The sequence below is a fragment of the Euprymna scolopes genome, chromosome 27 (assembly GCF_053919585.1).
Source record: "Euprymna scolopes isolate OS-2025 chromosome 27, ASM5391958v1, whole genome shotgun sequence".
Lineage (NCBI taxonomy): Eukaryota > Metazoa > Mollusca > Cephalopoda > Sepiida > Sepiolidae > Euprymna > Euprymna scolopes.
In genome coordinates this window covers 82720975-82734477 of record NC_136508.1, presented here as the reverse complement: position 1 = coordinate 82734477, position 13503 = coordinate 82720975, and the positions used below count along the sequence as shown (strand labels likewise).

General features: G+C 34.9%; 1 protein-coding gene and 1 pseudogene across 6 annotated transcripts in view; both read right to left on the bottom strand.

Annotated features, from left to right (window-relative positions):
• The window catches only part of LOC145248942 (uncharacterized), a 157195-nt gene that overhangs the window by 45118 nt on the left and 98574 nt on the right, over positions 1 to 13503 (bottom strand). For all 6 annotated transcript variants that reach the window (XM_080110741.1, XM_080110736.1, XM_080110737.1 and 3 more), the window contains 3 exons: positions 13272 to 13394; positions 9232 to 9365; positions 4123 to 4228 (listed from right to left, as the gene is read on the bottom strand). In XM_080110741.1, the coding sequence (XP_079966867.1) occupies positions 4123 to 4228; positions 9232 to 9365; positions 13272 to 13394 (363 nt within the window). The remainder of the gene's footprint in view (positions 1 to 4122; positions 4229 to 9231; positions 9366 to 13271; positions 13395 to 13503) is intronic.
• On the bottom strand, positions 3310 to 3426 carry LOC145249278 (5S ribosomal RNA; annotated as a pseudogene).

Genomic DNA, 13503 nt, shown 5'->3' with positions numbered 1-13503 from the left:
TCGGGCCCTATATACTGTTCATAACTTCATGTGTATATGTATTTATTTATATATATATTAGAAAGTTTGATTCATGTCCAGGAAATCTACATCTAAAATTTCAAGTGTTTAGACCCAAAATTGGCAGAAGAGTTTGGTAGAGTTTGCAAAGGTCAACTCTTTCAACTTTGACCTCTTGTCAAATTGCCAAATTTTCGCCACATACCGAGACAATGTCACTTTTTTTTTTTTAGATATATAGATATATATTCCAATAATTAAAAATAGTTGGTATTAGTTTATTTATTTATATTTATATTCCAATAATTAAATGTAAAATTTCAAATGTTTAGACCCAAAATTGCCGGAAGAGTTTGCTAGAGACCGTGAAGGTCAAATCTTTTGAACTTTACCCCCTCGGCACCCAAATTTGCGTCCAAAAACCGATTAAAAAGCTTGCCCTATATTTGAATACGCGCTATGTAAATTTTCGGTACTCATGAAGAGAATGATCCGTGCTGAAATAATAACATTATTATTTAAAAAGCCATTCTTAACATGGGGATGGGAGGGTGTTTTGTACCTATTCTGTACTTTAACCCTACAATTGAATAAAAAAACATATCATAAAACTTTAATTAAACTTGGAAACACAATTTAAAAAATAGTGCGGATCACTCTCTGCATTAACACCAAATTTTCAAATGTTTAGACCAAAAATTGTCTAAGTAATTTGGTAGAGACCACAGAGGTCAGTTTTTAAAAAACTTTGTCCCCAATTTTGACCACTTACATTTATTGTTTTGGACTCAAATCGAATTAAAAAGTTTGAGCCATGTCCAAGTAACCTATATCTAAAATTTGAAGTCTTTAGACTGAAAATTGGCGGAGGCGTTTGGTAGAGTTTTCAAATGTCAAATCGTTGAACTTTGACTCCTTGACAGGCAAATTTCTGGCTGAAAACTGATTAAAAAATTTTTCCCAAATCTCAATACCCCTTATTGTCAAATCTCAAGTTTGTAGACTGAAAATAAACAGAGTAGGTTGGTAGAGAAATGCACACACACACACACACACACACACACACACACACACACACACACACACACACACACACACACACACACACACACACACACAATGTCACTTTTATAGAAATATAGATATAAGATATATATATATATATCCCAATAATAAAACAATAGTTGGGTGTTATTTTTACACTTCTTTTTCGTTGGCAAAAGTGTGTTCATTCTGATGGTGTTTATTTCGATCAATAAATCTTTGTTTAAGCTGACATATATTCATCTACATTTAAAAGTTAAAATCCACAAGAACTTTCTTGTCAACCTGATAATAGTATATGAATAAAAATAACGACATTTCTCATGCTAATGAATGTAGATACGATTTCAAAAAGTAAAACCTAGAAAAACATTTGCATACGAAGAGAGTTATGCAGAAGTAGCTTCCCTTGATTTGTTGTTACGTAGGAGTTACTCCCCTTGATTTGTTGTTCGCTTTTGCAATCGTCGTTATGATTGAGTTATGTCTGAGGGACATAACTCTGTTTTACTAAGAGATTCGATCATTTTTTTTTTTATACGAGAATTTGAGACACTAAAACATTTAACATTACAAAAACATTAATAACAAAAAAGAAAAAAGCCGCGCTAATTGCAGAGGAATTGTTATTTTTTTCATTTACTTATTTTTTATTAAGAAAACGCAACTTCAAGGAATTATATTGTAGGTACAGTGGCCCAATGGCACATTGAATAAGACGATTGATCATCAATACTAGACTAGACTGAGGCTTTTAGTCAAAGTTTACCTTCATTTACATAGGTTGCCTTCAACACATCCCAGAAGCCCTATCTGCCCTGTTAGCTGTTAGAAATAGTAGTCCGGTTATGAGGACTATCAGCAAAGAGAGAGAGAGAGAGAGAGAGAGAGAGAGAGAGAGAGAGAGAGAGAGAGAGAGAGAGAGAGAGATCGGTTTTTGCCAGCGTTTTCCTTCTCTTAGATGAACTCCCTTTACTATGAATAAGGAGCCCCATCCACTCCATAAATCCTATACATAGAAATATATATACTATACACTGTGACCGAAACATGTTTTCCAAATATGCAGACAAATAATAGTTGCATAAAAACCATTGAACAGCCGTATTCATTATAGATTATTCTTTGAGGGGGGGGGTACGATCACATGTGGTAAACAACCGCCAAGTTGAAATAATACCACTACCCCTCCCTGCTGCTACAGTTTGACCACATGAGATCGTACTTCCCCCTCTTCTCTCAACCCCCACCCCTACTCTCTTCCTTCACCACACCTTTATCCAATACCCCTACTGCTCACATTCACAAAGTATACACCTCACTTTCTTCCAGAGCGTAAACCACACCCGAATATCTTATTAAAAACGAATGTAATCTTGACTCTCTTTTCAATATCGCTCCTTTTTTTGGGTCTGATGAAGTGGTCTCCTTAAATTAGGATTTCACTGAAACATGTATGTAGATATGTAACTAATAATGTTTGTATAATAAACAGAGTATATATATATATATATATATATATATATATATATATATATATATATATATATATACATATATATATATATATATATATATATATATATACTTTTTATTTGTTTTACATAAACATTAATATGTCTATAGGCTACACATTCATGAGCATGTTTCAGTTAGTTAGTTTACAAGTAATTAGAACTCTCTTCAGGTGATACTGTTTCTGACTGAATTTTTGTACAAGCAATATCGCCAGAAGAGGTCTCTATTTACTTGTAACTGGCTGACATATATGTAACGACATATAAATGTTTATGTAAAACAAATAAAAAGTATACCTTACCCTATTTCAGTATTGAGCACTTTTGTAGTAACTTCGTTGGTTTCTTTACCTCTGAAGAACTCTTGCAGTAACATCATTGGTTGCTTTACCTCTGAAGAATATTAACCTGGAATTATATATATATATATATATATATATATATATATATATACATATATATACATATACATATATATATATATGCATATACACACACATATATATATACATATACACACATATATATATACATATACATATATATATATACATGTGCATATATATATGAAGGCTTCCATCAGTCTTGACAGACTATGGATACCCACTGTAAGGGTGCCTGCGCGTGAAATTTGTGTGGCAAGACTTGCACAACCTCTAACCACGCCTCTCCTGAGTCAACATCGTTGCATACCAGTGGCAAGTTGAGGTACAAGACGACTGGAAACAATGCCGAGATAAGCGGAGAGCACATACAGCGCCTAGAATTCCCAAATGGTCACCCATCTGGTATTAACCAGGCTCAACGTTGCTTAACTTCGGTGATCTGACGAGAACCGGTGTGTCAACGTGATTATGCCGTATATGACATATATATATACATATACATATACATATATATATATACATATACATATACATATATATATACATATACATATATATACATACACACACACACGTATATATATATATATATATATATATATATATATATATATATATATATATATATATATATATATATATATATATATACCCCACACACACATATATATGCATTTTTTTCTTTATTCATTCTAATATAGTAAAGCTCTGTTTTGTAATTGTAGGCTTTTTAGAAGTCAGCTTATGCAAGTGCTAAGTCTACGATAAGTTAAAATTATTTTTTTTTTTCGGAAATTGAAACTGGATCCTTTATTTTTATTTTTACATTTTTTTTACTCCAAGCTTCTTTAGACTATTACATAGGAAGTAATATATTACTACACAGTCATAAGCATGTTTGTGTCAGCTAGTTACCAGTAACTAGAGACCTCTTCAGTCGATACAACTTATACGAAAAAAAAGTTTGCAATGAAAATATCAAGTCTTCATCGTCACAGGGAGTTAATAATGAAGAGTTATCTAGTTGCTGGTAACTAGCGAACCGAAACATGCTCATGGCTGTTTAGTAATATATTACTGCTTATGTAAAAACAAATTATGAGAAATTAACTTTTTTCAGGATAAAATGAATCTGAACAATTGCAGTACTTGATTATATTTCTGAGAATAATTACCTGCGATGTCTGTAACGACTGTTGGCTGGAGTTCAAACATATTTCTTCTTCATCTCGAATTGATGTTGTCCTGCCATATAATTTTGTCCAAGCTTCTCTTCTTTGACTTTGAAAAAAAAAAAAAATTCAAATTAAATTTTCTTTTCTTTTAGAATACGAAAAACCCTCCTGAAAAATGTTTTGCTTGATAAAGACCAATGTATATTTATTAGTACGTGTGGCAGCCATAAATAAAGATTTATTTTCTCTTGTGTAGAAATATCCATGCTTAGTGATTTGGTTTCACACTAACAATTCATCTTGAAGGGCGTATTAATTTCATCTATCACCTAAAGAACTACTTCAACTCCTTTTGCAGTCAGTCATTTAGCAGAGAGGACACTAAAAGCAAGGAGAAAAGAAAGACTTATCCCCCAATCCCTGTCCATTGGACGCTCCAGCCTCGACTATCTTTGCCTGAAGATAACTATTAATAGAGTTTTGGCATCTCTACTGATAAAACCAGCTCTTATATACTAGCAGGCCATCCGGCGTAGCCCAGTCATAAGATATGCTTAAATATGATATTTTAATTCATACAGATTACATATTATTATAGAGTCAATTCTCTGTTGAAACTAATCTATAGTTGTGAGAACAAAGCTAAAAATATATATACATATGATTTGGGTGCCATCAGCTAAAGTCGAAACCAAAATATACAACTCTCCACCCTAATTCCTTAGCCTCTGAGCCATACCCATCTCTCTCTCTCTCTCTCTCTCTCTCTCTCTCTCTCTCTCTCTCTCTCTCTATATATATATATATATATATATATATATATAATATATATATATATATATATATATATATATATATATATAGCATAATCACATTGATACATCGGTTCTCTTCAGATCAAATTAAGCAACGTTGAGCCTGACTTGTATCAGATGGGTGACTATTTTAGAATTCTAGTCACTGTATGTGCTTGCCACATTGTTTCCAGTCGTCCTGAATCTTGACTTGTCACTGGTATTTAACAATGCTGACTCAGGAGAAGTGTGGTCTGAGATTACGCATCTATTGCCACAAAACTTCCATGTACAGGCACTTTTACAGTGAGTATCCACAGTCTGTCAAAACTGAGGGAAGCTACCATCTCTCCCTCTCTCTCTCTCTCTCTCTCTCTCTCTCTCTCTCTCTCTCATATATATATATATATATATATATATATATATATATAAATTTATTTATTTTGGCAGCAGGTCGTTTTTTAGACACGTTTGATTGAACACGACAGAGCTATTCCTTTTTCCGATCTTTTTGGATATCTTTTCTTTTTGCTGAGCGGTCTTTTTAATTTCAGCAGGTGTATTATACAGAATGGCGCCCAGAAGTTGTTGGTCGGCCATATTTTTCTCAAGTGCTTTCTATCAGTGCATCCGATTGCTATCAGGAGCAATTGTTGTTCTTTTCTTTTCCTTTGAGGCTTGGTGTATTTATAATTTTTTTTTTGGCTATAAAGGTGGATGCAGGAGAGTTGGGGGCGAATTATTTTATTTTTAGTTTCGATTTTCCTATTTTAGAGTTTATTGATTTAGTTTCATGTTAGTTATTGAATACTGTTAGTATATTTGTTCCTGTGTTAAATGAGATCCGGTTTAAAAAGAGTTGTACTTTTTTTTATAAGTATGGCTTCTAGTAATTTTAGTCGTCGTGTGCAATAAGTGTTAAAGAGTGTACATTGGTCAAAAGGACAATATCGTAGTAATCATTAGAAGTGTAAATTTGGTAAATTCGATTATTAAGGGGAACAGCTCATCAAGAACTTGTTTACATTGGACTTGAAGACGGCCATATTGTAGTCAGCTGGAAAGCAGGTAAACAGAAGAGAGTTTCACAGGGGTGCAAATTTAAGAAAGAAGCTTTGTTCATGGAATCTACGTTTAGGTTTAGACACAGATAAAGAGTGGGAAATTATTGATAGTGTTTTCAGCCAAGTGAGTGTTTCTCATGAATGTTTGGCAAGGGGGGAACCATAGGTTAGAGTTCAGACGAGCACTTGCCATGTAAATAACGATAAAACAGAAACAGGCTTGTAACGTCTCTTCTGTGAAAAAGAGGTTGCAGGGAAGAGAAAAGCTCCCCCCCCCACTAGGCTATTAAGTCTATTCTGAACTCTGTCAAGACAGGATAAGGTCTTCCTAGCAGCTCCTGCCCATATGTGACAGCAATACTTCATCCTTTGACGTACCTGGCTCTTATATAGGTAGAGAATTGTATCAACAAGTAGATATCTACTGGATCGATAGAAGGATCCCATCATTTTTCCAGCGACCCTGGCAATGGATTTGATGTACGTGTTCCATATTAGATCAGGAGTAAAGATCAAGCCCAGAAACTTGTCAAAACATGGAGCCTCCCAAGACGAGAGCCATTCATTTCAATTGATGCCAGATGGGGATCAGAACGTTGATGATGTAAAGATGACAGATTCTTGGACCTCATCATCACTGGTGATGAGACATGGTAAGGTCACTATGAGCCAGAGTCCACCAAACGGCAGTCAATGGAAGGACACCACTCACACTGCCTGGTAAAAAAGAAGTTTAAGGCACACATATCTACAGGCATAGTGATGTGCATCGTCTTCTAGAACGGCTAGATTTCTTGGAGCCAAGGTTGACTGTCAATTCTGACCATAACGTTGAAACATTGACAAAGTTGCGCCAATGGATTACCAATATAAGGCCAGAGAAAAGAGAAACATTCCATTTGCAACACAACAATGCCAGGCTACAAACAAGTTTGAATGTGTGACAATTTTTGGTTGAATGGTGCTGTCTCACCCACCATATAGTCCCGACTTGGCACCATCATATTTTCATTTGTTCAGACCTCTGAAGGACGTCTTACATGGACAGCATTTCCCTGACAACAACATTATAATCGCAACCGTGAAGAAATAAACCACCTTGGCAGGCAATGATTTCTTCCACAACCAATGCATTTTGCTGGCAAAAGTGCATAGAGAATGGTGGTGACTATGTCGAAAAATAAGTTCTGGAGCACAAAACGTCGCTCGCTATAATGATACTACTTCCATCTTTGTAGTTCTTCAAGTTTTTGAGCTTCTTTTTATAAAATAGTCACAACTTTTCAAGGCCCGAAGGCCACTTAAGGATAATAAGAGCACTTAAGGTTAATGAGAGTACGGTGGTCACAGAGACAACAGTGTAGTGATCGTTAGTGGTGGAAATTGGGTAGCATTGTATTATTTAAGGGCAGGGCTGAACAAGAACTTGTTTACATTGAACTTGAAGACGACCGTATTGTAGTCAGCTGGAAAACAACCCAGTGGAACAGAGTTTCAAAGGCAAGCAATTCTAAGAAAGAAGCTTTGTTCATGGAATTTGCATTTAGATTTAGACACAGATAGAGAATGGGGGAATAATGGTTGTAGCTAGACGAGTGCTTTTTTGTGAGGGGGAAAGAAGGGCCGTAGATTGAAGCTCAAATGAGCACTTGCTATGAAAATAATGCTAGAGCATAGACAGGCTCGCAATGTCTCTTCTGCGGGAAAGAGGTTTCCAGGAGGAGAAAAGGGTATCAGCTGCTAGGTTTTAAAAATGCTGACATGAAAGACCTAGAATAGCAGGAAAAATACAAATATTATTGCAAAGAAAAGAACAATTCAATTCAGCATGTCAAGATGAGAGAAAAAAGTTGGCAGCAAATATATATACCGTATAATTTACAAACAAAAACAAGATAACTGCCATAAACCAACTTGCTTTACCTGTGTTAATGTACAACTTTGGCCTTATTGACTGGCCACAACAGGACATAAACAAACTAGACAGTAAAACGAGGAAAATGTTGAAATTGTACAGAATAACATGCAGAAACCAGTGTCTGCCTATGCTGTATATGCCCAGAGGAACAGGAAGTAGGGGTCTCTCAGAAATTGATCACTATTGTGAGCACCGGGGCAATATCTGGTGAATTCCCAAAATCCAAACCTCAAAATAGTACATCAATATCATGAAACGAGCCAGAAGAACAACCTCTATCATGAAACTGGCGAAACACTTTCGACAAGACTGTCTTAGAAATGAAACAGAATCAGAAAACAAGTCAACTATGAAAATAGACTAAAAGAGTCGTCGAAAATACACCAAAACCTTCCATTGCAAAACACTAGAAGAATGAGTCAACCAACACTGTGCAAAGTATTTTCTGGATGAATTTACCCAGGACTTTATAGATACGGAAGGCTGGTTAAAAAGATGATCGCTCTACTATGATCAGTAGAGGATTATAATGGCTGCCCAAGACCAAGACTTGATGATCAGTGTCTTTAAGATGAGCGAGTTCAGCAATAACAACAAGAGCAGGTTTTGTCACACAGAAGTAGATGGTGTAAGCCACTTGATATCCAGTGATAAGGTTCTGCTGGGGGACAGCTACTATACAATGCGACACAATGAAGTATGTAATCTCCATTAGACAATCTGTAAAAAGTTGAATTCTGGGAACATGCATACCAGGAAGAAGAGTTGAAAATAAGTCATACATCGTCCACTATGATTGTGCAATTCTTACAGCTACGTACATTGAAAACGGAGCTATTAAACCTGACATAGATATATGGGACAAGAAGGAGAAAAAAGCAACTTTGTTTCCCCAATGATGTCGGATTAAATGGAGCTGGAAGGGAAAATATAACAAAATACCAAGGTCTTATGTACGACGTGAAAAGAAACTGGAATCTTAGGAATCCAGTAATTATAGGAATAAATGGAGTCATGAAAAAAGAATTAAAAAAACTATCTGTCAGATATACCTGGTGAACCAAGTGCAAGAGAGATTCAAAGAATTGCATCGGTTAGAATCTTAAAATCTCTCGGTAGAAATGTGAGAGATAGTGGGTGATCCTATAGAAAGCCACATCTCCAGCTAGAACAAAAGTATTAACAAAAGTTAAAAAAAAAACATAGCTTTTGTAAATTCAACTTTGAGTAACAATTGAAATAAACCCATGTAACTTTGTTCAGTTTAATTTTTTTAAAATTGTGTTTCTAAATGAAAATTCAACTGAAAAAAAAATGGAAATAAATAACTTACTTGTTGTCCGAAGTATTCCTTTCAGATTCATTTACGAATGAATGGTTTATCATTTGGTCTGTCCGTCCAAGTTGAAATTGGGATAAAGATGATCTAACCATTATGCTGTTGGATTCTCTGGTCGTTTCACAACTCTATAAATATAATTTTAGAAATAAAGAAGCTGTCCATATTCAAAAGCATTGTTGGATTTGAAATTATTCAAGTATTAGAAATCGTTTACAAAGCAATTTATTTATTTTTCTAAATTTTTGGGACAAAACTTCCTCTTTTAAAAAATCTAATTTTCTGTAACCTTTTTTTTTTGCATGTAAGGCACTGTTATTAAGATCATCAGATCATAACAGATGTTTCTGGTCTTACACCTTCGAATATTTTAACAATGGCTTTAAGCATTAGAAACCGTTTAAAATGCATTTTTATCTTTTTTTTTTTAAATTACAAAATTACACAAGTGTTCCAGTCCTATGGTATTTGGTTTTCTACCAAAATCTAAAAAAATAGTTTTGTCATACTTTCAATACCCAAATCACCAAATGCTAATTTCCAACAGCAAATATTACAGACTCTTTTCCTTTCTTCACCATTGTTACTGCCCGCAAGGTCGTAACAGATTGTTATTACCCACAAAGTTGTAACAGATATCCCAGATGTCTTTCCTTTCTTCATCTTAGTTAAAGCCCTTCTCATAGATTCCATGTCTATTTGGGGTCATGGTCCTTAACTATCAAGTTGTCCTTATTCCAATCCGTCTGATTTTCGGTGAGATAGATATAAACAAAGGCTGAAGAGAGTCCAACATAAAGGAAGCAAAGTGTTGGGTTTGAAACCAATGGTATATATGTCTTGAAAGATTTCACCAAAAATGCTTGAGACGTATCTTAAACATCAAGTGGAAGCACAAGTACCTGATACTGAAGTGTGAGAGCATGTTACTCTCGTGTTAAAAGCCTTGTAATCAGATCTCACATGCGTTGGGTGAGCCATCTGGTTCGAATGATGAAAGATTTGTAGGCTGCTGAAACAAATTTTTTATGGGGAGCTGGAAAATTGCAAGCACCCTCAGCATAAGCCTAGGAAGAGGTTCAGCGACTGTACAAAGAACATTTTGAAAGTCCTGCAAATAAACATCGATGCATGGGAGGAACTTACTCTGCCATGGCTGAAGTGGCGAAAACTTGTACATGAATGCTCTAGAAAAAAGAAAGCAGGCCCACAGTAATCTGAAGCAAGAGCTTTGCAAAAGTTTAATTGATTGTCTTAACCATTACATACAGTGCTGGAAATCCGACACTTATGAACGAATGCTTTTGTCAAAAGCTGGCTACGTCAACCACCTTAAGTCACACAAAACTCCTGTTCAGATCAACTTTGTACCTAGTAGTCCGAGCCAAACGATCTGCTTAATATGCAGCAAAGTTTGTAAGTCTTCTGCTGGTTTGGGAAGACATGTGATTGTTCATAGGAATACCTTTCGACCTCCAGAGGAAGTTAACTCAGTGGAATTGCTCAATTTGTATGTCACATCTTCTTCAAGATGTGCATATATATATATATATATATATATATATATATATATATATATATATATGATGATTGCAACGTCTTGTCAGACGAGTGCCACTCCCTCAGACATTTAAAATCCATGAGCCCAAATGCCTGAGGGAGTATCTCTACAAATATGATGTTACAGAGTCTTAGCTTTGTACGACAGCTAAGTCTCTCTCTCGGTTCAAAATGTTCAGATCCAGCAACAAGCAAGAGCAAGATAGCCAGCAACAAATTAAACTGCAGACCAGCTTAATGCGGGTAATGGTCTTCCGCTTTATGGTTTTTTAAATCAGAGATTTGCTTCTCCAAGACAGGTTGCCTTCACCACGGCTTACGGGAGCCCTCTCCGCCCCAATACACATATACACACACACAAATATAAACACATATACATACATATATATATATATATACACACACACATATACATACATACATACATATATATATACACACATATACATACATACATACATACATATATATATACACACATATACATACATATATATATATATACATACACACAAATATACACGGTATATATATATATATATATAACATCAGCTGCATCCTATATATATATATATATATATATATATATATATATATATATATATAGGATGCAGCTGATGTTTGAAAACATCACTTATTTTACTAATTCTTTCCCGTGTATTAACTTTTACCTTTTTTTTTTACAGGCAATCAATCATGAGAGATAATAAACAAACACAGGAAATGAAAAAAACATGCTGCAATAGTTTCAATAATGGCAGAACACAGCAATTTGCAAATTGCGCAATTTTTTAAAGTTGCTCAATCCTTTGTTTTTACAGTTTGTAAAGAGTTAGTAGATAATGGAGGCCAAATTTCTCTAAATGCTGCTAAACGTAAAAAGCAGCAGCAATGACAGCATTAAAATACACGAGTTTATTCAACAAATTCAGAACATTATTGACGAGATCCCCCAAAAGTCAATGAGGTCAATTGCAAAAGATCTTGGTGTCTCCGAGGCCACAATTCGAAGGATTATCTATGAGAATCTTTGATACAAGACCTATGTGATGAAGACAGACCAGTTTTTGTCAGAAACCACCAAATCGTTTAGTAAGATCCAAGAGGCTTTTAAACAAACTGATACATCTTGCAGAACAAGACATGCTTTGTTTTTTTAGACTAAAAGAATTTTCACCAGGACTAAAAGGTAAACAGAATGAATGATAGATGGCTATGTGCTGACCTGTACAAAGTTCCAAGAGTCATGCACACAAAATTTCCTGCAACTTTTATGGTTTTGGGGTTGGTTAGCAATGAAGGAAATGTGATGCCACCACATTTCTTTCCACAAGGACTAAAAGTTAATTCTGCTACTTACATTGATGTCCTGGGTATTGTTGTTGTTAAGCCATGGATTGATAGAGTAAAAAATGGAAGACCCTACATTTTTCAACAAGACTCTGCACCGGCACATGAAGCTCAAACCACTCAAAGATGATTAGCAGAATATTTACCGGATCGCATTACCTCCAACTTGTGGCCTCTAAGCTCTCCAGACCTTAATTCCTTGGATTATTACGTATGGGGCGTTGTTGAGAGAGAGAGAGAGAGAGAGAGAGAGAGAGAGAGAGAGAGAGACGGGGGGGGTTAATAGACATCCTCATAAAAAGATTCTCTAAAAGCATCTATAGTCAGAGTAATGGAAAATATTAATGAGAACCATCTTATACGTGCCTAATTGTTGGAATTTTTTTGTACCAATAATAGTGCCACCCCCCGTTTACTTTTATTATATTTTTATTCTGGTTCTTATATTTGATTTCCTGTATTTCGTATCTTATGATTCTTAGTTTCATATATTTTGGGTTTGTACGAAACTCCCTTTAATTTGAAGAAAAGAGAATTACTAGCTCCTTGATGACGTCACGAGCCCAGCGCGAAATTCGGGCTCTTTTGAAATTCCGGCGACGAGGATATTGGACATGGTTTCATTGCCCGGCGCTGAAAATGGAATTTTGACGAGCCACCTTCAAAGAAGAAAACCCGGCAAGAATACCCCGAACATGCGACGAGGCGTAATTTTGAAGACTATTTATGTGGCTATGGTTTGCATGTAATTGGAAGGAGTATAATTTTTTAAAAGGACTTTAAATCGAGAAAAAAAAAAAAAGGCACGTGCTTGACTGGCTTTCAATTTGTGAGTACGTTCCTAAAATTTATTACATATGAAAGTGTGATTAGGAACTACTATTTTGAATCATAATATTGTGTTCGTTCATTGATGCGACATTTTCAATATAAGAACCAGTGTTTTTTTCACTTTATATATATATATATATATATATATATATATATATATATATATATATATATATATATATATAGAGAGAGAGAGAGAGAGAGAGAGAGAGAGAGAGAAATAATGTTTCCTCGGTTTGATTTTTTATAGAGAAAATTTGGAAACTTGAAATAATTTTAAATAACGGATATACTTTTGGGTATCCCTGATCTGGTCCAAGTGTCACTGGATTATCCAGTCCAGATTTTGACTGATCGTCATTCAAAGAGCTTCGTGGAAGCAACATACCAGCATCATCAGCATCACCATCATTCATCTGGGAAAACAAAAAGAATTACTTAAATTATTTCCAGTTTTATTTGTGTAGTAAAGAAATGAATATCAAAAGAAAGTATATAACACGGAGTTCAATACAATTAGAGTGT